Here is a 26,648-nt window from a genome sequence, read left to right as displayed (position 1 = left end):
CACATCCATAAATTATCAGAAGGAAGCTGAAAGTTTACATGTTCAGTTTATCAAATTAGTTAGGAGTTGGCATATTCATTACTGGCTTTTTATGAGGACCAGAAGCAGTGGGCACACACTGAAACACAGAAGGTTCCCTCTGGACATCAGGAAGCATGTTTTTAATGTGTATGTGACTGAGCAGTGCACCCCGAGACATTTTGGAGCATCCATCCTTGAAGATATTTAAAAGCTGTCTGGGTAGAGTCCTGGGAAACATGCTCTAGGTAGGGCTTGAACCAAATGTCCTACAGTGGTCCCTTCCAGCCTCAGCCATTCTGTGATTCTCTTCTCTGGTAAAGGGGAATTCACAGGCAGGTAGAAACAAGGAAGAAAAAAAGGCCAGAACTTCTGCAATCATCTGAGAATGATACGCCTCTCTCAACAGAATTAATCTCAAATGCTTCTGGGTGTCCCTTCTGCTTACTGATTGCCATAGGAGAGAGAATTCTCATTAGCTCATTCAGGAAATGCTTTAATTCCTGTACTAATATGCAAGTGAGAGATTACCTGTTAAATATTATGATCTTGACTGACCTAGGAATTATTTTCTGAATTCCTCACAGCAGTTTACATGCATGCAGCTGATGCTTAAAAGCAAAATAAAACTGATAATTATGCTAAGAAACGTTTGGAAAACTTGAATGTAGAATGAATGAAGTCTGAACAAAGTCTAAAGATAAATGAGGCTTATGACGCTTACAAAAGACTGCAAAAAATGTGTGACATTGCCTCCTTCAGAAAGAAAAATTTGCTAATGTGGGAATTGGGTAATGTTTCCTTTTGAAAATCTGTTAGTCTTTACTTACAAGCCCTTTCTGTTCCACCAATGATAGTTTTGTTTTCTTCCATGTCCTTATGTGCTAAGTAATATCTGTTTGAGCCTGTAGGAACAAGAACCTCTCTTACTGTTCTGATGGGTAAAAATCATCCTTAATCCTTCTATCAATAGTTGATAAAACGGAGATCTGTTTGTGAGTACCTGTTGTGCATTTATTTAAGCAGAAAATATGTGTTTCATCTCTGTGTTGTGTATCTAATATATATATTCTTTGTTTTCTTCCTCCTTCTCACTCTGACATTAGGAGAGGAACAAGAACTACTGGTTTTCTGGCAGGATTTTTTTGTATCCTCTATTCCTATTCTCCTGCTAATAATCTCTTTTTACTGGAAGCTTCTCAGAACTTGGACTTGCTCTGTTCCTGTATTTGTAGCCTAGCTAACACAGCAGGGCTCTGACTCTAATCAAGCCTTAGGATTTCTACAATGCAACTAAAATTAGTAACTCTTACAGAAACTTCTAACAGTCATTTGAATTTACAGAGGTCAGTCTGACTTTTCAGAATAACAGCAGAAAATTGTAGCCCAAAAGCTTTACATAAGACCAGAAGATTGTTAGCAGAACAGATTTCCCCTGCCCCCCCTCACTGTGAGGAGCACTGTATAGTGACTCTTGAGTCATGCTGGGGGCTGAGATTTTGAGCTACCTTGCTCACTGCTGTCAATTGTCCTTCCATTACACTCATCAAAGTAGTCATTTACTCTTTGGTGTCTTCCCCCTCCCACACCTTCCCAGAAGGAGCTATCTGGTTTGATCTAGCTGATGCACAGCATCAGTGTTTGTTACTGCATGTTTGTTCCCAGTTTGAGGAAAGATTATAATAATATCTTTTTCTGCAAACTTATGGGAAAAGGGAACTTTGCCTCTGTATGATATGCCTATATTCTTCTGACTCCGCTGCACTTTGAAAGAAGGGAAACATGAGAACTAGAAGCTTGTATTTCTGTTGACTGAAGCCCTAGTTTTATGATCGAGTTATAAACATTTACAAAAGTGGATTTAAAAAATTCCTAAACAGGTGATGCCTGACTTCCATGAGAGTTAGGTATGTTACATGCTTAAATGCTTTTCAAGATCCTACTGTAAGTCCCTAATCCTTTCTATCTACTTCAGAGTCGTCACTGATGCTTGAGCACTTGAGGGCAGCTTTGTATCTGTCATTATTTCAAAATGATGGAAGTTGAGGAGGATTTTGTCAATTCAAAACTGATTGCTGTGTTATAAATAATAAATTACTTTTCTTTAATCAAAAATGTTGCCCATACTTCTGCCATTAAGCACATGGCTAATGCTTGCTTAGATTATCACAGCTTTAAGATGTCTATTCAATGGAACAAATGGAAAGTAATTTTAATAGACGACCTGAAATGTTTATGTATCCAAGTACTTGATGATCAACCTAGTGCTGGCCCATAAGTGTCCTGGCATCAGTTTAAGTAAAGTTCTTTAGCACTGTTGCACAGGTAGTTGTGCACTAAGGGGTTTGTTCTTGGTGAGAAACAACCAAAAGGAGCTCTGAACTGCTGCCTGAGGAATGCTGACATTTGTGCTTTCTTTCTATAAGCATATAACCAATTACCTTCTCAGAAGAGAGCCTCTTGACACCTGCCTCTTGACAGTATTCCATTAGCGGGTTAGGAATATAATGGAGCGTAAAGGACATGGGGAGGAACAAAGCAATTTGGATTGCCACGTATCTTAAAACAGTACTGGTGAGGTGTTGGCATCACAGGCATTGGTGAATACTAATATCTGCTTCACTCAGGTCATGATTTTGCTTTGTGTTCATAGTCTTGCTGCTTAATTCCTGAGCTGCTTGTATACTGAAATAGCAGGTAATGACAAAAGAAAATGGTAGCTGGGGGATTCAAGGATGAGACTTTTCCAAGAACAGTGAGTTTGCAACCAGTTTTACAGTAAGGCAGAATGCATGAATGTGTAAAATAAAATAATGCTGGTGCTGATATCCTAAATATAGCTTTGGAGGTCAGTACTGCTTCAGCTGGTGCTTGCATCATTCCCTGCAGCCAATGGAGTTAAATCAGAGGGAGAATGTGGTTCCAGGGAACTTAGCATATGGTAATCAGATAAGTTGCCATATGTTACCTTACTAACATATGGAGGAAGGAACACAGTTGGTAGGGGAATTTCTAAACCTGAAGTGAAAGGCAGCTGCTCTGGTGTCACTTGCCCTTGTTAGCTTCAGTATCTCACAGCAGTGTGCTGCTTGTATAGATTGGCTTGGGAGGCTTCCAGGTGAAAAATGCAAACCCCTGCTCACTTACAGGAGTGCTGCCCAAGGGGAAGGATTCTGAGCCAGTGGCAGGACCATTCTGGAATCCCTCTTCTTACAGTCCTATCTTCTGGTTCTTGTCTTGATAAAACACTGCTTTGATTAAATGTTTAAAAAAATATCTACTGCAGGGAGAATTATATTCCTCTGTTTGGGCTGGATGGTATCCTTAGAGCTTGAAATTGCAGAGTTTGGTTAAATACTAGGATCTCTGGAAAGACTAATCTGCTCTGCCTTTTGAGTGCTTTTATGCTTTAGGTACTGATCACTCATGTTAATAGTTCAGCTATAAATTTTTATGTTACAATTTTGAAATATGTAGGGCCTAAAATACATAAGTAAAACTCATATGACAAGGATATAATATTTGATGGTACTCTCAAGTCATATATTATCATGCAACTTTTTCTGGTTTTTTTGACCTGCTCCTAAGAGTTTGCATATGTTTTTTTCGAGACCAGAAGACTAAAAACCTGCAAGTATGAAATTAAAAGCCTCTGCATTTAAAGAAAGATATTTGCTTGAATTTTCCGTCTTCTTTCCAAGTCTTCTCTTGTCCTGTCCATTCCCATTTTACTAGTGAATGAAAAGCTGGTATTTGAGACTCCTAATGCCCTGCGGCGCTGCGTTCTTCTACCCGGTCTCAGGCGGCTCAGGAGCCCAGCTAGGCTCTGCCCTTTTGGTGAGACCAGGGCCACCGCGTGTCTGGGCGCTCTAGCACTGAGCGCTCTGGCGTGGGTTTGCCGCGTTCTGTAGCCAACGCTGAGAGAAGATAAAGAGACGAAGGAAGGCACACCTTGTCCTGCGTGGCTGGAGAAAGTTTATTCCCGTGTGGCTGCTGCGGTGGCTGGAGCGGTGTCCCCTAGCGCTCGTGTGGTCAAAATGGCCCCGAGACAAAGGGAGCATGGGGTTATATAGGGGGTGGGCAGATAGGGGTGGAAGCCCCCCTCGCCCAGTGGGGACAGGCAACAGGGGAGTGACGTGTACCATGGCAGCCTACAGGAACATAACAGGGGTGGGTACAGGGTTCCAGGATGAATAGGAAAACAAGGATGGGGCGACTGACACAGAACTTTCAGGAACGAACAGGGGGTGACTATAAGACTGACATGGGAAAGCTACAATGGTGAGTGACTCGGAGCGAACCATCGTAGGGGAAAATGGGGGTACATAGAACCGGCTAACTAACATTTATTAGAACCCCTAACTGAACCAGCCCGGGATGCAACAATGCCCTAAGGCAGATTTGGATGAACTTGCTTCCTTACTGGATAATTCTCTCTCTTATCAGATGCATGTATGTGATGGTGAACATAGATGACACAGAGGCATTAATTTAACACAGTGTCAGCTCTGTTCTGGGCATGCCTTTGTGACCTCCACAAGCACTTGACTCAGTCTCTCTAGGTGCCTATGAAATGCACAAGTTTGTGAGATTCATTTAGCCTCTTAACGCTGTATGTGTTTATCATTCTGTGGGAACAGGCTAACTCCTTTCTCCTTGTTTCCCTCAGCTAGAGGATGAAATTTCAACTTTGCGGCAAGTGCTAGCAGCCAAAGAGAAGCACCTGGTTGAAATTAAACAAAAACTTGGCATAAGTCTGATGAATGAACTGAAGCAGAACTTTAGCAAAAGCTGGCATGATATGCAGACAACTTCTGCGTGAGTACTGATCTTTACACTTACACGTATGAACATACCATGTTTTTCTAAAAGCTTTTGGGCTGAATTAATAGCAACATTGGTAGAAAGAACCACCCACCTTCATCAAGCGCTGTCTGAAAAGTCATTTGCTTTTTTTTCCCTCTTCATTTGACAACTGAATTTGACACTTAAGGAGAAGGAAAAGTGAGCTTCTCCACAACTGAGCTGAGCTGGGAGTTGACAGCAAGGAAGGCAGGGGCATGCATCATCCATGAAGGAGCAGTCTCACAATACCTGAACAAAGAGAGCAGAGCAGGTCCAATGACAGCAAAAAGGGTCAAGCCAAGGATTCAGATCTCCAAGTGCCTCTGTACTGATGAGCTAGGTCCAGGTCAAGCCAGAGAATCAAATCTGTGAGTTCAAGATCTGTGAGGTACCTGACCAGATAAAGGCATATCAGTAATATGACTTGACCTTAAATTCAGTCTAGGCTTTAGTATAGGTCCCAAATGAAGGGAAAAGGTGCTTAACAAGGGTTCTCCCAACTCTTGCACAACATTTTCATCACAGTCTTACTCAAGGTTTCACAGATGTGCAGTGCCAGATCTCGCCTTGAGCTGCCAAGTTCAGGGGAGTGGGGGAAAAAGCATTAACAGTTCCTCTCAGTGCATTCAAGGTGCTGACAGAGACTTGGTAAAATATGTTAAAATGTACATTTTTACATTGAAAGAACTATTCTTTCTTTTTTCATGAGAAGTCAAGGCATAAACCCCTTAATAAAAATACAGTTTGTATGTCTCCCGTCTCTCACTGTTGGACAGTTTCTCATTTAGGCCCTGCTTCCCATGACATGTCATTAGCAGGGGTATCACTGTTGACTTGGTGAGGATGTCTGGCATGTGCTAGGAGAGAATAGTCTAGAGACACTAAGCTTTAGAAGAGAGGAGGGGCACAAGACATCTGAACTAGAATTACTGGGAGAGACTAGCAAAATTTTGAAGCAGAAACTTTCATTTTTACTTGAAATTTGGTAGCAAGTTCCCAGATAGGTTTTAATTTTCCCTCCCCATTGACATTTTCCACAAAGATAGACTTAGGAGACTTTTTGAGTGTGATAGCTGCTACTTTTCATTTGAGATGAGTTTCAGAAACTACAGTCCATCAGAAATTGTTACGTGGGACTGAGCAGCAGGAGTCCTATTTGTGCCGCAGAAAATTCTGATGTTTATGGTCCAACTATTGTATAACTCTGCTAGACTCTCATGCCAGAACACCAGTGCTGGTACAAATCATAATCCAGCATTCTGAAGAATGGATGAGTTGGGTAATGGAGGTGAGTCATTGTTGCTGTACCAAAATAGCAGTAGGACAGCCTTATTCACCAAGATTCTCTGATTTAGGAAGGATGAAAAGCTTGTTTTTTTAAAAAAAAAAGTTCTAAATATTTATACACTTGTACTTTAGGTTTCTAAATCTACAATTACTCATTTTAAATTTTAAAATTTCCTGGGTTTAAGAGGTGAAATTTTGTTTCACTTAGCTAGTGTGCTTTCCTGTAAGTTTAAAACTACTTTTCTTTAGCAGGAAACTTTTCAAATGCACAGAGCACCAAAGTTTTTGTCCACTTATTGTTAATGTTTTTAAGCTCTCCATTTAGGGATGCATTCTTAGGTTTAGAGTGGACTTAGAGGAAGAGGGGTGGACTTCTCTCAGTAACAGTCCTGTAAACTGTGTTTGACCACTAGTAAAGAGTCATTACAGGATGCATGTCACCTCTACTGACTAAATTTAAACTTGAGATTTTGACTATTTTAAAGGCATTTATATTTTAAATGGTTGGCCACAAGTTCCTTGTTAATTTACTATTCTATTCAGTGCACTGATGCTTAGTATAATCTATTATATTGTAATATTTTGTGTTGGGGGAGGCAAAAGGTTCTGCTATAGAGGACATCAGTAACTAGAGAGCAAATGATTGCATTGAGTTTGGTTTGGTTTCATGGTGGTAAGGCATTCAACTGTTTTTTTACTTCCCACACACAGCTTTTTAATGATTGGGTTTTCAGTGAATAGATATGCATGGATATTCAACTATTAGCAATGCAGGTTTTTTATATTTTAAAAATAGATAATTCATTATTATTTAGATGCTAGAAGCAAGGTCATGTTGGTGGATTTTGAGGTTATTTATTTTAGGTTAAGAAATAATTGCAAATGTCTTTACATGGATATTTGTAAAGACCATAATTAAACTTTTCTAATTATTGTTCTGCTACAAAAGAAAGGTTTTATATAACCTGAATGCATTGTATTCAGTTGAAGCTTCTTGGTAGTGCTTCTGTAAAGTTCCCACAGCTCTCCTTACCTTCCATACTTCAGATTTTCACCATATAGAGGATTAAGGTAGAATATAGTATTTATGAACATTAACCTGGTTTTATACAGAATCACAGAATATTTGAGGTGTTGACAGCAATGTCAGGAGACTGTCTAGTCCAACTGACTCTTTCAGTCAGGACCAGCTAGAGCAGAGTGCTCAGGACTATGTTCAGTCAGGTTTTGAAAGTCTCCAAGGATGAAGCTTCTACAGCCTCTCTGGGCAACAAGGTTCAATTACCCTTGCTGTGAAAAACATTTTTCTTAAATATTAAAATATCAATACATTTTAATATTTCTTGCATTGAATTTGTGCTGGTTGCCTCTTGCACTTTCACTAAATACCACTCAAAAGGGCTTGCCTCTATCTTCTTTCCTCCTTTCATTAGGTTATTTATACACATTGATGAGATCCTTCCATGATCCTTCTCTAAGGTGACCAGTGCCAGCTTTCCCTGCCTCCTCATATGGGAGGTGCTCCAGTCCTTTACCATCTTTATGCACCTTTGCTGGACTTGTTCCAGTTTATCCATGTCTGCCTTGTACTGGGAAGCATGGAACAGGACCCAGGTGTACAGGTGTGGTCATAACCAGGGCTGACAGGGGAAGGATCACTTCACACAACCTTTGCTGCAAAGGCACATTGCTGATTCATGTCCAATTTGTTCTCTACCAGGATTCCAGGCCTTTTTCTGCAAGGGCTGCTTTCAGCTGGTTGATCCCTAGCCTCTACTGGGTTATTAATCCCAACCTGTAGTACTCTGCATTGCCCTTTGTTGAATTTACTGAGACCAAGTCCCACGTAATTGTATTCTTCAATGCAATTACAGACTTGCATTTCATTACATATGGAGAAGGTTACAAGGGTTACTTTAGCCTTTCACGAGTCCCTCATATTAAGCACTAAAGATCTAGATCTACAAGATATCTTGCCGTTTGCTGAGCATTTATGTTGTAACCATGCTCAGCTTTGTCCCTCAGCTTTTCATTTGGTGCTTTTCTGTAGTTCTTTGGAAGAAAACACATAAGACATTGTAGTCCTGTCTTCTTGGGAGATATTTCAATTCTACTGAGTTTCTAAGGAGCAGTTTTATCATTAAAATTACCCACCAATAAACTCACTCCAGCCTAATAGCTCCAACAAACTTCTTTGCCATCCTTTCTTAAAATGTTATCAACTGTTATAAAATATAAACCTCCTCTGTTTTCAATGGTTAACCTTTCAACCCATGGACAGAATAATAACTATGGAGAGAGCTTCTAGGGAGATGAAAATGCTTGGTTTACTACTAAGCCTCTCCAAAAAAAGAAATACTCCAGACATTCAGACCACTGTAAGCATCAGTACTGCCATGGCAAATAAATTATTAGAAAAGCTAGAAAATTAGAGGAAACCCATTCTATCTTCAAGGACTGCAATAGTGAAATTATGTGAACTGTTTCAAAGTCAATATGCTTAGTGATTCCAACAGGGGGGCTGGGAAGCCTGTGATGTGATGGAAAGTGGACCCACACAAGGCTAATACTCAGGATAGGAATCTGAAAAAAACTGTTTTCAAAATGGCTTTTCATCTTTTGACCTCAGATAGAAACTTTCACTTGTAGAAAGGGAAAAGCTCATGAATTATAGGCCAAAATCAAGAGAACTGTAAGTGCTGGCTCCCAACAACATGTTTCCTAGACAGGGCCCTGGGCTTTTTTTAGATAGTGACTGAGTTTTCAAGCCTTTTTAGGAAGGTTTCAGTGTTTCTCTGTTATTGCATGTGATATTTAATTAAGATTTGGGATAAGAGCATTCAATATGGACTTGGCCTTTTCCTCCAGAGGTAGAATAAAGATCTATTCATTGAATACCGGCTGAACTATGTGAGTCAAGCTTAGTTCTGCTGATAGGAAACCTGAGGACAACTGCATAGGTTTCAACAACTATTGGGAACTTACTGTTTTATAGTTCAAATTTCTGCCAGGTCATAGGAAAATAGAAGGTAATAGTTGCACTGCATGTGTTTTAGGCTTACAGTCTATGGTGCAGGCAGTCTTTGTTACTATAACTTTAAATATATAGTAATGTATTCCAAAGTTTCAGAACTTTTTTCAGTAAGTCAGATATAATTTGTGGACAGCCACAGTCCTACTGTGACTTCTAGGAATTAAGTAAACTGTGTTCCCACACACATACTTCTTGTGAGTGGTAGTAAAAGAAATGTGGGTGTTTCTGTTCATTGCAATATGTAATCACCTTTTGACATTTTCTTCTCTAAATTTGCAAGTAAATGTAACAGTTCTGTAAGTGAAGAAATTGTGTGTTGGCTTTAGCAAGTACATTACCTGTGTGTGAGTCTGTGCTATATGGAAGTAAAAGGAGCCTCTCTCTTCCACTGCCTTTGCTTCCTTTGGGTTAGATCAGGCAACATTCATGCTGTCTTCAAAGAAAATTATTTTGCTGCTTTTCCACATGTGTCTCTGGCCTTGAATTTTAAAGGGTATAGTAATAAGGAGAAAGGACTTCAAGAAGTTAACTTAGTCTGTTCTCATTGTTCCTTGTCCATTGTATGTCCATTTGTTTGCACGAGAGCCTTCAGCTAATGGAAATTCCACAGCAAGGTCAGGTGATCTGTTCCAGATGTTAGTTTCTCAGGGAAAAACCCATTGTAATTATCATGGGGCACCAGAAAATATAAACGTGTATTATAGTGATCTTTATGTGTGTATATCTAACTGTAAGGATGGGAAGGGAGGCCTGAAGGTAAATTGAGATCTCTGAAATTACAAGGATTTAAAATATCCAGGAAAAAGTTAGTAAAAAAAAAGGGGAAGGGGAAAGGGAAGGGAAAGGAAATGAAAGGGTGGAAAGGAGAAAGGGAGGGGAAGAAAGGAAAAGAGAGACAGAGATGTGTTTAATCTTGCATAATTTTTTTAATCTAATATACAGTATAGCCCATAGACATAGCCCACAGACAGTGTTACTGACACAGTTTAAGGTGGGATGAATTGCCTCTAATGTCTTAAGATCATCTGTGCTTCAGCAAACATATTTTGGCTTTTCTACATGTAGTGTAGCTGTAGCACACTTCCCCCCCCCCCCCGCCCCATTCTGTGATGCATTGCACAAATAATGCATTTCAAACAACTGTATCCCATATTTTTCCCACATGTTTAAAGATTACAGGGCAGTACAGCCCAGAACATTTGTCACCTTTGTCTGGCACCTTTCCTGACCTGTGACTCTCTCCAGCCTATTGAACAGTCAAGTCACCTTCCAAGTGCTGCATGCAGATTTCTGCTGCAGCCTGCAGAGGTTCAGTTCCCTGAGTTCTCTCCTTCCTCTCTCTGTGGGAGAGGAGCTACTTGGGGCATACTTCCTTAGATTTAGGTGTATGTACCCATCCAAGTGCCAGCACTGTTTCAGTTAATTCTTAACATCCCTAGCAATGGGAAGGATGACAAAAAATACATCTGTCATTTGGTTTTGAAGTTGGAATGAATTTCAGGAGAGTACTAAAAAAAACCTACCAAAACAAAAACCCAAAATAATGCACAACAGCTTAGAGTTAATTTGTGGCAAAAAAAATGACAATAACAATGCTCTTAGAGAATGTTTTATGTACCTTTTATCTGTCATATATGCATTTATCTCACTTGAGCATTAGCGTAATTTAGTTGATGCTGAGCCCTGTTTCTCCCAGAAAATCAACAGAAAAAGAGTTTTGTAGCTGAGAGTTTCTCGGGGATCCAGATGCTTTCGATCAATTCCAGAAAAGTCATTCTTGATATGACTAATGGTTTGAAAACTGAAAAGAAGTAAGCTCCATAGTGCACAGCTTGTGCTACCAGGCTCTGCTCTACTGTATAGTTTTGTTGTTAATTGTTTACGTTCCAGTGCATCTTCTGTGAGCCTTATCACAGGCGAGGGTTTCTCAAATGGATTAATTTTGCCAGCAAGCATTGATGGAGAGGCATAATGATGAATGAAGATGTATTAATTAGCAAATGTACTAATTTTACAGAAGCTGAATTAAAATTCTTTATCATTTACTGTGGTACATCAAACATGCAGCATGACATGCAAAATATAAATATTATATGTGTAGCCTACTTCTGTCAGTACGCTCTGTATTGCACCTGTGAATGACGAGTACATTTAACTCTGCCAGGTGAAGGGCAATTCTGTACTGAGATGAGATGAGTATGATTGTCCTGTCATATCCTGCAGATGATGTTGGCCATTTAAATGTCTAGTTCTCTCTATATGGCTGCTGCTTGGCTGTTCTTTCTATAAAGCACTCGTTCCTTCACATGTTGTGTTTTAGGAAACAGTATCTCCTTATATTTCCTTTCACTGTCTGTAAAAATCACAGTGAGATATATATATAGTGAGATCTGGTTGTCACAGGATAGCATAACCTAAATGTAGTATATGACACTGTCAAGTGAAAGTGCAGTCAAAATATGCTGCAAATCTACTTTGTCTAAATAGTATGTTACAGCACTGAAGACGTGAGTTATCTTTAAAGCTCCTTTTAATTATGTTGGGCATGTTATCAGAATATAACTGCAATATCAGCATATTTTGTGATAACCTCTGATAATCACTTTTATAAATAATTGCTTCTGTTAAAGAAATACCCTGTTTTAAAAACAAAATTATAATCAGAAGTTGATGGACAAAATTCTTAGGTTAATGTCATATATAAAGGTAATGTTCAAATGTTCAGAGGTGAGTGTTATTTACAAGTTTACAATTGAGACAGCAGTTGATATAACTTATTTAATTGCTCTTGTCTATGAAATACATTATGAATATTTATTGTTAAGTGCTGAGTGAAAGCACAGAATATGACCCTTGTTAACCATTACCAGCAATTCTTCTGTGCTATGGAGTATTTTCAGATGCCAGAAAATCAGAGCAGGAATTCCTACTCTAAATGAATAAATTGAGTAGGCTGTTTTTACTTTTGCTGCTGCTACTTGGTGTACTGCTGATGGTGACTTTGTATGAGCGTAATGATGTATTTGTGTAAAAACACGCTCAATGGCTTGGACGGAAGGTGGTCTTTCTTGAATCCCTGTATCCTGAATTACCTGTTTTTGCTGGAGCATTTCTGCCTGCAAGTTTGGGGATCAGTGGTTGGCCTGAGCTGCTGGCTGACTGATTCCTAAGATGCTGTCAGCTGTCTTGATGAGCTAGTGGTCAGCACTCACCTAAGGATTGTCAGCAGTGGCTGCTGAAAGGATGAGAGTGCCCAGGTGTTGTAGATGACTTAGCATGAAGAGCACTTGGTGGTGCAAGGAGGACTTAAACCATACATAGAGCACTTTTTCCAGTTAATAACTGTTTGTATTTCTTACCTGGAATATCCAACTTTATTTCTGCAGGTAAAGGTTTCTGAAAATTATGTAAGCTGTTCAGTGCATTAAAACGAAAGTACAAATTGCTGTGAGTTACATGAGATGATGAAAACTGCTTGGTCAGATGATTAATATGCAATACAACTGAGCAGATTCCCAAATGACAGAGAGAATATGTTGAAGAGATCATTGTTACCAGAGTGCTTGGTAAGATATCAAATGAATGCTGTAAATATGAGATAACTATGAGAATAAATATATCTGAGCCAAAATACAGTACATCATACATCCAAATATCAAAACAGCACATAACTAACTACAGGGAGGCAATGTGCTCTGTGGGAAGATTAGTGAAACATAGTGAATGAAACATGTAATAATGGAGAGGTGGTAATGACCAGGGGGGTTGATTTTTAAGCTATCAGAGAGCTCTGCTGAGATGCAAATAATTTTTTCGTCTCTGCTGACAGGTATTGCATGTTGTGCTCCATTTTCACCTTTGTTATTTTGTTGTTCCTTAAAATTCTTGTTCAGCATTGCTGAAGAGAGGAGGGGTATGTCATAGGTCATTTTTGCTGAAGTTGGTGCTGAAAAAAGACTAGTTGTGTAACAGTTTTAGCTGGATTTATGCTCTTATGTAATGTCAAAAGTATTAGGAACACAAATGCAGTTTCCATGTCTTCCTCACTAGTGGAAATACTGGAGGATGTTTGGTTTATGGGATTTACAGAGAAAACACAATATTGCTGGAATGTCAAAATCAGTGTCGTTTCAGCCACTTCCCCGAAGATATATTCTGACCAATGTAATGTTCAGAAATATGTAGGGGACTCTAATGTTTCTCAGTGAACTTTGCATCTCTGCTGTAGGGCGCATTTTGGACTGTTCTCTAAATAGTTTTACACGGTGTGAAGAACTTGGGGTGAAAAGGTAAGACATAGAGATATTTTATCATAAAGTTAAATGTGCCTATAAATAAAATTATCTCCAAGATGTCATTTAAAAAAAATCAGTTTAGAGGGATATCTGAAAAGTATTTTTACTATGTACATTCATTCTGTACATAAATAGGTTGCGCTACAAAGGACCTTTTAGAGTTGGAAGTCAAATCTTGGCCTTCATGTTGTCATCAGCCAAATTCCACTTACTTGTGCTGAATAGTTTAGGAAGCTTTTCTGTTAGCAAATTCTTTAAGACTTATATGCCACAGGCAACAGATTATTTGATTTTTTTCTTTTTCATAGTCAACTCTTACCAAAAAGCTATGTGCTTATAGTTTGACAGTAGCATCCTTATTTTAGGGTCTCATCCCATTCTAGTTTATGAGAATATATCTACTGTCAGCAAGAGACTGACATAGCTATTAAACTAGTTAAGCTAGAGGATGAGGACTCAGTGAAATAGGAGTATTGCATTCTTGCTATGTCCAAGGATGACTGGCTAAGAGGAAAGGAGATTCAGAAAAAGACAATATTTTACATCTTCTCTGTATTGTATAGAATAAATAAAACCAGCATAACCATTGCTTCTTCCTTTCTAATTATAATTTTTGTCCTTCTGTCAGTGTTGAAATGTTTTAGCCCTTGTCATTCAATGCGGCGTGGGTTTTCGCTCTCCCCGGCTGCACGCGGCTCTTGGGAGCCCGGCTGTGGCGTAGCTTCCACGTGCTGCCGGGGTTTGCTGCCGCGGGTTCCCGGACACGGCTCTGTGTCTCGGGCGCGTGGGCTGGCCAGCCGCTGTTACCGTGCGCTAGGGACCCGGCAAAGAGGAAGGAATTTGTCCATTTACTCCGTGCTTAGCAGGAACGGTTTATTGGTCACGCGGCGCGGTTCGATGGAAAGACGCGACCGCTCCCGGCACTCGCATGGGAGAAAATGGCGTCTGACTGCCGGCGGGATAGGGCTTTATGGAGGGGCGGGGCGAGAGGATCCACGGCCTGCCGGCCAATAGGGGCGGCTGCCATGGCGGTGACGCCAGCAACCGCGACCAACCAGAGAACCCCGCAGGGGCGGGCACCGAGCCGCGGGCTGAGCGGGATCGTGTGGCCAGCACAGGGTTTCCCGGGGCCGGACGGCAGGGTGGTTACAGGAGCGGCACAGGGGTAAGAGCCGGCAGCAGGGGGCCAGAAACCGCGGGGGGGGAAACAACGCGGGGGAAACGTGGGATTACAGAACTTATTTTAACATAAATTAAAAACCCTAACCTAAACCCAAACTCCGGGATGCAACAATTCAACATTGTGAATGTGTTTAGTTCAGCTTATCTAAGTGGAAACTGCTAGATATTCTGTACCCTCGTCTTCAGTTGCTCCCTGTGGATTGCCTTGTTAGTCAGTGGAAACAGAGACAAGCACCTTCATAGAAGGAGCCCTTTCACTTGGCAGTTTAAGAACTTGTTAGGTCAGTAGAATGTTGTGGCTTAGGAACATAAAATCAAGGACTTTTTTTTATCAATTGCCAGTGTATTTTGGTACATGCTCTCAATCCTATAGTTTTTTTTGTTCATAGGAGAATGAGAACCAGTGGAGATTTATTTCTGAATTTTTCATGATCATTTCTTCTTGTCTGCCAACACACACCACAGGATAGAAGACTGATCATAGTGTGCCCTCCTTTTGTTACTAGGTCAGTACTTCTAATTCCAAGCTTGTCTGCATCACTGGGAGTGTCAGCAATCAGAAGGAAGCCTCTGACATGCTCAGAATTAGTTTAGTCAGCAGAAAATCATCTGTGCAGAAAAGCTTACTGATTACTCTGAGAGTGCAAGTTACCTGTACTGAAGGGTCTGTATGGGTCAGAGTGTGTACTCTGAATCAGTAAATTAAGATGATTCTGTATTTGAAGCCACATGCTGTAAGTGAAATTAGTAACATCTTTTAAAAGAATTCAGTCCTACTAAGAATATGCATTCACTCTCTAGGTTTCTTCATCTTTCTTTCTCTGTCCTTCCCCAAACCTTCTTCCTTTAAAGAAATTTTAAAAAGTGAAAAAAAAAAAAGGAAAATTGTGGAATGTGGAAACAGATTTGATGATTTTTTTCTATTTTAAATATCACAGAATCATTTTGAAGTGTATCTGTTAAAGGTACCTAATATGTATATGCTTGAAAGAGCAGAGTTGTATTTGTCCTGATTCTTTTCTGTGCTTCAGACAGCAGATTTTGCCAGAAGGTCAGTGTCTGGTGAAGGAATACTTACTTGATATAAATATGATTTTCTGTAAACAGAAGTTGCATCAAGCATGTATTCAACAAATCACTGCATTCTGCTTTTAACCAGCATGCACTGGCCCATCTAGGGGATGTGATCTGCAAGGGGGAAAGAGAGGATTGCTAAGTTAAGGATTGCTGTGGAGAACACTGCACTTAGGAAGTTGTGCAGAAATGGGCATCCTCACCCATGTTTATTTTGAGCCACAGTTACTATGTTTATTAACATTTCAGTGGATGGGACTTTGAGGGAAATTAGTTGCAGGGATTCTAGTCTCTTTTTTAATACTTATCACTATATCTGTTCTATTTTTTGTTTCCAGTTACAAGAAAACACATGAGACCCTGAGCCATGCGGGGCAAAAAGCAACAGCAGCTATCAGCAATGTAGGAACGGCTATCAGCAAGAAGTTTGGAGATATGAGGTATTGGCATCTGCTGCTTCTCTGGTCTTATTTGGAGGACTAAATGTATAAATCATTTGTCAGCTCTTCATTTCCTTCTACATTAGTGTTTTAAAGGTTCAAGTAGTTTGTAGTTAGAGTATTTAATAACATCCATGTTTTTAACTGGAAAGAAGGCATAATGATGACCAAAGATAGAATTTTTATTTGAGTCCTGTTTTTTTTTTTTTTTTTAAATACAGTCAGAAATCCTTTTGTAATGAGTTTACAAACTCAAGGAAATGTATAAGTAAAATAGAACAAAAAATTGCTGTTAGATCTGTATTAACCCAGTTTTATTTTCATGTGGATGCTGGAGAAAAATATCTGAAGAAAAGAAGCCTACCTAGCAGCTGCTTGTGTTAAGACAAAAGATACTTCAGGCTATTTTTAATCAGTTTTTATTGAAGATATACTGCAAAGTTTTGTTCTGCAGTTGTATAAAAATAGATATGATAGAAGTATAAAAATAGATATGATAGAAGTAACAGGAGTTGAGGTCAGTAGAACTGTCACTTAAAGGCAACTTCTGTGTCAGGTTTTATATGTTGATGTATCTTTTAAAGTGTTGGCTTTAAAGTTCCTCAGTATGAGAGCAGAAATTGCATACTGTAAAGCAGCATTCCAGTTTTCATTAGGTAGTAGAATTATGGAACTTCTTGAGTGCTTGAAGGAGTTGATTTTTTTGTTATAAGTGGACATGGATAACTCTACAATTGTGTAATTAGAATCTCATTTATTAATAGTGTATATTATCCTATTGGTATGTACTCACTTTTTTTGTTATTTTGTAATGTATGTAACTATATCCTAAGATCTAGGTAACTATATCCTAAGATCTGTGTGTGCTGCAAATGACTGAAGCTTAGCTCATGGCAATAAAACCTTTTTCCCCCTTTTTACTCTGGATCTTAAATCTTTAGAGTCCCCCCCCCCCCCCCTTAATACCTACTTTTTACATACAGCTGAATAAATCCTCTAAAGAAGTATTAATGTTTTTCTAGGTGAAACTAAAAAAGGAAAAATCTTCATTACTGTATCATCTGCTTTACAATGTCTTTTCCACACTGCAGTTCAAAATGGAAATTTAGTAAATGACTTGCAACCTTCATACATTACTTAGTTATGTATGAACATAACTAAGAATTTTTTACTTGATACAGTTAAACATTCATGAGTAGAATATGCCTATCAAAGGATAGAAGAATAAGCAGGCATGCAATTATATTTTCTTAGTGTATTTTTTTTAGTGTTCAGAAATCTAAGAGCTGAAAACTTTCTAAAACATAAATTTGAGCCTTCATTTAAAAGTTTCTTGAAGGTTTTTCTTCATAAATTTATCATTATTTAGAATTTATTTTAACTTATATGAGCTTTTGAAATTCATAACACCTCACGTCTCCCTGGAGGAATAGAAATTTATATGGTTTATTTGTTCGTTCATTCATTCCTTATTTGGAGTCTCCCTGGTCTTTCCTTTGGTGCCTTCTGGCTCTTCCATTATGAGAAACAGTGAGTGAGTTCTTCTTCTGTCCTTCATTTCACTCATTATTTCTTGTGGGTTTATTGTATTTCACTTCAGTTCCCTCTTTCCAGGCTCCTGCTGGATGAATCACTTTCACAAGCCTTTTTATGATCTTTGTTAATTCTTTCTGCCTTCCCTGCATTTATAGTCATATTCTGTATTTTTGAGAAATGTATAGGATGTGTGTGATGCATGTGGTACCAACATATTCCCTGTTTCATTTTATGTTTTCTTAACACTTCCTCTTGCAAAAAAGACAAGCCAACAGCTCAGCAAACAGGTCCATGCTTTAGATCAGGGACCAAAGTGTTTCAGCAGTGACCGAAGAGTTTCTGTGTAAATACCTTGAGCAATGGCTCTGGATTATAGAGGGAAGGATGACTTAGTGGTTCAGGATTTCTCAGGTCCTATTACTTGTGCTTTGCACATGGTGTGAGATTAACTGCAAAGGCAGAAATGTCTTCGCTGAAATACAGCGTGTTCAGTCTTTAATATTTCCCTCAATCAATCACTGTTACCAAATGACTTACCTATCAGTATCAGCCCTCATGCCCATGACAGTCATGCTTCTGACATGGCAGATGGGAGGTGTTTATCCCATTAGCTCTTTAGCTAAGGGCTCAAAGCAGAGGCTGAGTCCAAAAGCATTTTGATTAATCAAAAAGAGGATTTCTAGTACCTTTCTTTGATTGAAATTATTACCTTGAACCTGGTTGGGAAATTTTCAGGTAAATATGAACTACCAGTGCTGCCTTTTTTGTGGATACTTGCTGTTTTCAGTGAAGTTCTCAGTTAGGAGAGTTTTCTTGATGCTTGGTGTTGAAGCAGCAAGTGGTCTAGCCAGGTTCCCATAGTTATAGAGAGAGAGTGGCGTGACTTGGACCTTCTGCATGTGCTGCACATCCTAAATCTGGAGTGATGGTCAGTATGCTTCCCTCAACAACAAAGCTGGCCTAAATTCTTGGCTCAGCTTGGCCAGGTGTAGTTCTCTGTGGGGTCACATTACAAACCTTATCATTTAAATAACCTGATTATTAAAAATCTTCCCCCTCCCTTTCCAATCTCACTTGTGTTTGGGGAAGTAAACTGTAAAGAGGCAGGAATTTTCTGTGTCATTGTTGCTTTTTTTGCTAATCCAAATAATTTTATTTCAGTGATCTGGTGTATGGATTATCACCACCCCCTCCCATACTGCTGTTTTAAACAAACACCAGACTCTAGCTTAATTCTCTTGGTTAGGCATTAAGGCTGATAGTCACCGATGACATCCAGATGCAAATCCCTGTTCTGCTTTCACTCAGAGCAGACACTTGAAAATGATTTCTAAAATCCAGATGTCATCATAATTCCCAGTATGTTCAGCAGCCTTACCCCCTGGTGATGGTGATTTTGAAAGGGTTTGTAGACAGACTGACTAAATACTGAAACCCGTCTTCTTTGTGAAACAAAATTCTGTTTTCCATGTTACCTGCTATGTCAACTGTACAGAGCACTACATGAATAACATGTTTCTGTTCTGAAGTTGTTGAGTCTTAATTTTCATTTTGTTTTATCTCTAAAAATATTACTAAAATATCATATAAAAACAGGCCAGACAGACTCCCCCAGATGTGCTATTTTGCTCTGTTAGCATTCAAGAAGATAAAATCTGTAAAAAAAATGACAAAATTCTGTGTTTCTGAAAGAACAGATGCCACCCTTTGGGGACCAAATGCTTTTCTTGCAGCTGCTGTGTTTTTCTTTCATCCCCGCCCCGTCTTCCCAGTGTTACAGCTCTCTAATTCATTTTGTGCATGAATAATCACTAACGTTTTACATTTTCTGAATTTTCTATTAATAAGCTTGTAAGGGCTCTTTACAGTCATAATGCATCCTATTTAATATTGTGTTTCTAGAAATACAAGAAATGCATATAAAACCAGTGTACAGGTTTTATACCGATACTTCTGCTTTAGGATACAAACCAGACACTAGCAATATAGCTAAGATAATAGATTCTTCATTAATGGGCCTTGGGATTAATGATATGCCATCAAGATTTTTTTTTTTTTTTCTCCTCCACCTCCAGCTCATGTTGTCTCTTTTAACATTTATCTGGTATAGAAAGTTGAGAGGAAAGGGGTAGTCACAGGTCACTCACAGGGCATTGATCAGAGGCTCAGATCTCTCCATGTTAAGAGATTTGCACTGACATTTTAATGTGGCTCTTGCTAAGATGAGCACAGATGTGATAGAGTTGAGGGTCTTTATCCTTTTCTCCTTTGCTTTCTGCTAAAGTTTGAGTATTTTCAAGCTATACTCCTGGACTACTCTGCAGTTGTCTGTATGGATCTATGTTTCATCCCTGCTGATGACCTTTTCAGAAACAAGTTGTGATACTAAGTGAGAGATTTTCTGGATTTTGGGTTGCTTTAAAAAAAAAAAGAAGAAAGAAAGAAAAAATACCTATGTACACTACACTACTATATGCACACTACCACATACATTGCTGCTACTCAAGTAAAGGTATTTAAAGATTAAGTTAACAAAGGTATTTATGCATGCAAATTAGGATGTCAGCAGTTACATTTTGTATAGCTCCTTCATTCAGCTGTCTGGTAGGTTTTCTTTAATTACATGATCACACAGACCCCTTTCAAATTCAGTGCCTGGGATGAGCCAGCTCTCAAGATGAATGAAGGTAATATAATGCCTCATTCCTGCCAGGAGTTGGAAGGCAGAGGTGGAAAGACACAAAAGACTGCAGGAAGGGACAGCCTGGGGGGCATGACTGTAGCAGCTGAATGTGTCCCTCAGAGATCAGCACAGAAGGTATAGGCGGCACGAGAGGGGTGGAGGAAGGCAAAGTTAATTCCTCTCCGGAGGTGCAAGGGGGGTTCTGGGAACTACAAAGCAGATACTGGAGGAATGCATTAACCTGTTATTTTCTAAGCATCTCTAAGATAGCATGATAGCAAAAACATAAAAGGATTTGTCAAGAACAATTACCTTGAAATGACAGCACCTGTCATAGAGGATAGATGGAAGGTAGGAGATGTGATAGAGCTTGACTTTGATAAGGCTGTCTGTAGTGTTTCTTGCAGAACTAGAGAAATACAGTTTAGGTGTTATTGCTTTATCAGGAAGAGAGCATAGGTAATTGAAAATTGTATCCAAAGAATAGGTCTCCATAGCTGACCATTATGTAGTATTTTGCAGGCATCTGTCCTGAGTCTGTTACTCATCAGCATTTTCATTGCTGGGTTAGATGAAAGTGCCAGGATGGCATCGCTTAGCATTCCCATATGACTGCAGTGGCAGGGTATGCAAGCACTTTAGGCACCTGGATTAGAAATCCACATTATTATAAATTATAAAATAAAATTCAGTGTAGGAAAGTGTAACGTGCTTTATTGCCAAATGGGGGAAAATTCAAAAGCAGAGATGGGGAGCACTGACCAGGCAGCTCTACATAGAAGGGCTAGCAAGTCTAGCCTTGTGGTTCATGAGTACAGCTGAACAGGGGTTATTTCTGAAGGCTGTGAAATCTCTGTCATTTAAAGCTTTTAGAAGCAGGTGGGGCCAAAACCTTTTTGTGATGGTTCAGGTATGATTAATCTGCTTTACTACACTAAGAGTTGATTTTTGCTGTGCCTTTATTGTTGTGCCTTTTAGGGTTTTTGTTGTTGTTGTTTGTGGTGACAGAGTTTTTGCACAGTCTTTTAGGATTTCTGTGATGTAGGGATGTTCTGGGCACTTAAAACTGCTGTCAGATCAGAATTCCTTCAAATGCTGTAGCTGTCATGCCTGAAACTACCACTTGTAAACCTTTCTGTCTTTTGATACCCCTATAAAGGAAATAGCAATACTACCTTGCTTCAGAACGTAAGTTCATAAGCATTTCTTTTGCTGATGGATGAGGAGGTTGTTTTCTCTCACTTCCATGGACATTTGCCCCTTAATTTGTGCTGTTTTTTAGAGGTCTGCAGCAAGAGAGATTTCCTTATCCTATGTCTGTGCAGGTATCTGTATTGGCATGGAGAAGGGGGTGGCTGTTACTGGGAGCCAGCAGATAGTAAAAGGAGGGTAACAGTATTACTTAAATGGGTCTAAGCAGAAATGTCTTGTGAAGACAAACCCTTGAATGTCTGAGAAGCATCAGTGTACGTGATGATGTGTATAACCTTGTAAATAAACCTGAAGAAATCAATGCTTTTCTTTGGAGCAAAATATGAACATTGCACAGTAAATAATGCATCACACCACACATTGAGAAAGGATGTGAAAAGTAAGTATTTGAAGAGATGTTCATTAAGTGTGCACCACCTCTCTGGCTCACTGCATGAGGCAGGTGTTCCCTTGAAGTGGTCTGTAATTAAAGACTACATCAGTAACACAGATGAAGGAGAGGCTTGTCTGCCTCATCATTTCTCAACTTTGGAACGTTAATGGCATCCTTTGAATATTGTATATCAGTGTGTCTCTCCCAGTTCCGCCTTAATTAAATTTCCTGTGAGGTGGAACACAGTGTCAAAGTGTTTCAAGTATTGTTTTCAACAAGGAAAAAGTATTTTAGAAAATGTCATTTTAGGAATTAAAAACTCCTTATTTTTTCCATAGCCTTTTTTAACTGAGAGATGGTTAAGGAATTCAGAGGGGGGAAAAAAATAATTTGCTCTTATGTACCTGTACAATTCCAGTTCACCTATACTTTCTCTTTAATGATATTAAAGGAGGCTATGAGAAGAGAAACCAGGTAGCATTGTTTAAATATGTTCTAATGAAGAGAACACAAAATTTAGTTTTTAAAGATAAAACTTTTGTTTTTTCAATGCATACATAATAGGTGACTGCATAGTGAAGGACTGTGTGAAAATGTTTGCTTTGGAGGGATCTGAACTGATCCACATTCTACTGTGAATTCCAGCATCAAGATTTGAATGTAAATTATTTTATTTTTCTCCTTGGACAGTTTGACATGCTACAGATGCATATGTCTATTTTTGTTACCTTTTCCTAATACTTTTAACTCTTGCTTTTCTTTTTTTGTGCATCCACCCCAGATCGCATTCAATTGGGTAAGACACATTACTCTCCTTGAATACTGCCTTTGTATTTGACAGGATTTGTTTTATGGGCTGTAATGCAGTTACCTCTTTCCTTTCAGCATCATTATATCCTGCTTAAACTGTTATGCCTCATTTTTACAGCATGGTCAGTGTAAGAAAAGTGGACTGTTTGCCTTGAGTAGATTAGTCTTAAATTCAAATAATGGACACATTCAAAAGACATTGGTCTTGGGAAGACCTGCTTATATACAATCCCGTTCTCTCAACCATATTCTTTCTGTCAGAGGTTTGAACATGAGCAACAAACAGTAAAAATTCTATTCAGCTGAGTTTTGTAAAGATTATATGAAGTATTTAATTACCTAGTCTTCAATAGAGGAAAAGTATCTTAGTCATGATTCTTTAAAAGTCTTGAGTCCTGCAGAAATTTCCAAGTTCAGAAGATGATAAAATAGTTCTTTATAATTAGAGTTTGAGTTTATTGAGTCTGTAAAGCACTTGAATATATGATGAAAAAAATTGTTAGAAAACAATTTTATGTGTTCTCAAAGATTCTATAAGTAGTCTGGCTTTATGTCAGTTCACCCTGAAGAGAGGCTGAACAGCCCTGAATGCCTTGCCAGTCCCTCTGGCCTTGTAGTATCTTCACTGAAAAGCTCAAGAGCATTTTTTCCATTCAGCTTAGTTATCCTAACAAGGACTCTATTCACTGAGTAAACTTCAAAGTACAGCATAGATTGAACTTCTAAATTCACTCTGACATGAAACTAAAATGTAATATTTACTGACCTCTGTCAAGAAGGATCCCTGTTCTCTGCAATGATCACTATCACAGTCATGCATGTCTTCAAAAAAGCTTAATATTTTAGGCTTGTACTAAAAGAAGATTTTGCACTGTTTCTATAACTTGCATTTTTAACTCTTTAGAAAAATTAAAATATGAACTCAAAAAAATAAGCATTTAATATTTTGATTGTCTGTCATGTGCCATCTCTTAGCTATGTGAATTTAATCTTCTGATTTAAACCTTTATATTTGGAATGTTTTGCTATTAAAAGAGGAGCAGTCTATGCTGAAATACTTCCAAACTCTATTTTTGTCTATTTTTGTAGGTTGGATGCTTGCTTAATTTAATGAGGACTGCACTTGTGAAATGTTTGGGCTAATCTTTCATAAGTCTTGAAAATTATGTGAAAAATTAAACATGAAACATTAGCATTGTCTGCTGTCAGTTCTTGTCTATCTGATCTTAGCAGAAGCCTTAAAATATATACAACAGCAAACAGTTTGTATTAGATCTCACTATTCCACATGCTTGCCAAATATCTCTTCCCTCCCTTCCCCACCCCCATTTCTGAATCTCTAATCTGGAAAAACAAATCTGTATATAGACTCAGTGCTGCTCTGATTTTGTATAGTTTATAACAAACACATGTGCTGTTTGTATGAGAGCTTTCATTATTTAATGCTATAATCATGCTTTGCTTGCAGGCAAGTGTTGGTGATACTTACAGTAAAACTCTCCCTGTTCTCAGTCAGACCAGTCTGCAGCTGTCAGTCAACACTGAAAGTAGCAATGCAGGAATTTTTGGAAAAAGACACACTCTTGCATCGCACACTTCACTTAAAGTACTTATGGAAAGTTCTTAAGCTTCAAATAAAGATTCTTATTTGGACCAGGCATGATGCTTCCCAGCAGCAGGGAGCAGGTGATGCTGTGAAAAGAGTTGGTGTCTCAGGTGGGAGAATTTGGCTCATGTAAGTCAAGCAGTCAGTGTGGGTGGTACCTGGAGGTCTAAAGGTGTGCAGCATGATTTGGGGATCTTTGAGTAATGCAGAGGCGGCATCCTCTGCTTGCAGCCTTCCAATACTCCTGCTTCTGGGAAGTCTGAGGAGGGAAGTGTCACAAAGAGAGCTGGATGAGAGCTGTGGAAAATAGCTCCGTACCTTTGGTAAAGTTGCGGAGTGAAGGAGGAAGTGAAATGTCCTGGAGAGGTGCAGATATGTGAGAGTGTTGCCTCCCTGGCTGAAGAAACCTCTTGTTTAGGTAAGCAGTTGTGCAGGAACCTTTTGAGATTGAGAGTCAGCTGAACCAGCTCAGCTGACGTGCACAAACCTGGGGTGTATCCCTCCTGCCCAACACAGAGCTCGTCCTCTGTTACTGAGGGACAGTAGGAGGTGGTTCTCTGTGCCCCTCTCATGTGTCTCTTTAGATAGAAGGAGTCTGCACCATTTAAATGGATTTTGCCAGGAGCTGTTTTGCATCATTCTTTTGAGCCCCATTGCTGGTCAGTTGACATAAGAATGTGTTGGTAAGATCTTTAGTGCTGAGAGTTTGACAAGCCCTTGCCATCAGAAGAGGAGGAATACCAGTTCTCTTGACTATATGTATATGTACATTTAAAGCTAAGTTTAAAAAATACATTATAATCATATTGGAAATCAGATTTTACAGCTTTTTTTTTTTTTCCTTATGTTTCCTTTCATCCCACAGCTATTCTATTCGCCATTCCATAAGCATGCCTGCAATGAGGTAATGTGCTACCCACTTTCTATTTGCTATGGTGATGTTGAACAGAGTAATGAGGGGGGATTTGCATACTTTGATCCTGATCCTGCAGTTTTTAGTTGGATGAGAAGTCTCACTTCAATCAATTAAGGTTATTTGTGTAGATGAGGGCTGCAGGACAGCCGAGCTGCGGATACAGGCTTTTTTTTTTTTTTTTTCATTTTAATTGTATTAACTGCTTAATCTCTTGTACAAGCCTTTGAGTAAATGAAGCAGTTCTGAGATGTATTTGGGTAGCTGATTGTTACCAGGTTTGTATTACTGAATCTGAAATTCAGTTGTTTTGCTGTCTCTAGAACATCATCCAACACCCATTAATGTCAGAGATGCTTTCCACTCCAACAGGCTTGGATCATGCTCCTATGGAGGGATTTTACATGAGTGATTTCATATTTTAATGGCTATAATCACGCTTTACTTGACTGCAGCCAAATATTCAATATTTGTTCAAGTAAAGCTCTGTTTTCAATAAAATTAGTATCCAGCTTTCTTTTTACTCCTTTGGCCTCTAAATACATGACTGTCCCCACTCTGTGCCAAGCATGCATGAAAAACAAACTCACAACTAAATGATGCTAATTCATTCAAATTCAGCAGGTGGGTAGTTTAAGGCAAGAATTCGCCAATGTGACCTACCAATCAAATATATGTAATAAAACTCAGTTTCTCCTTTTCATCCTTCTTATCCTATGAAAAAATCTGTCATCTAAATAACAGAAACTAAATTTGCATTATTTTTTCAACTGGCTTATGTTTACCCTTCCCTTAAACTGGAGTCATTTTAACTCAGCCTGATGAGGGATATGATATAAATGTATTTGCAGAATGTGGAACTGTGCTGGACAACAGTGCCTGAGCTTCAGAGTATTCACTAATAATGAAGCACAATGTATGCTTTAAATGAGCTCTCAGGTGCCAAGCAAGGAGCAGAGAACCAGAAGAAGGTCCCTTCACCCATTGTAGACTTGTCCAAGTCTCCATTGTGTTGGGTGAACACAGAGAAAAGCTTAGCTTAGTCAGAGAGGCACCTTAGGAACACAGTCTCTCTAAGTCTTTGTCTTTGAAAGCAGCAGTCACAAAATCACAGGAATGGGACGGGGGGTAGGATTCCTCAAAGACATTTGGGACCCACTTCCCATGTGGCTCTAATCTCCTTCTTCCCAACCTTAGGACATTAAACTTGGCATCTTCTTAATAATGTAGGTTATGAACTTGCTCATCACCTGAAAAAAATGTTTATTTCTCTACAGCAACAATACAAATGGATAAAACCATAGAAAAGCAGCATTATAGGCAGCATTGTCTTGTTGTTC

The 26,648-nt window shown here is 39.0% G+C and overlaps 1 protein-coding gene across 2 annotated transcripts in view; it reads left to right on the top strand.

Annotated features, from left to right (window-relative positions):
- Nucleotides 1-26,648, top strand: part of TPD52L1 (TPD52 like 1) — a 50,506-nt gene that overhangs the window by 19,391 nt on the left and 4,467 nt on the right. The window contains exons 3-6 of one of the 2 annotated variants that reach the window (XM_053973742.1): nt 4,688-4,836; nt 16,074-16,175; nt 22,761-22,775; nt 25,261-25,299. In XM_053973742.1, the coding sequence (XP_053829717.1) occupies nt 4,688-4,836; nt 16,074-16,175; nt 22,761-22,775; nt 25,261-25,299 (305 nt within the window). The remainder of the gene's footprint in view (nt 1-4,687; nt 4,837-16,073; nt 16,176-22,760; nt 22,776-25,260; nt 25,300-26,648) is intronic. The other variant, XM_053973744.1, reaches the window with a different exon arrangement.

The sequence above is a fragment of the Vidua macroura genome, chromosome 3 (assembly GCF_024509145.1).
Source record: "Vidua macroura isolate BioBank_ID:100142 chromosome 3, ASM2450914v1, whole genome shotgun sequence".
Classification (NCBI taxonomy): Eukaryota; Metazoa; Chordata; class Aves; order Passeriformes; family Viduidae; genus Vidua; species Vidua macroura.
The sequence above is the reverse complement of the archived record's forward strand: the minus strand, read 5'-3'. Positions and strand labels throughout refer to the sequence as shown.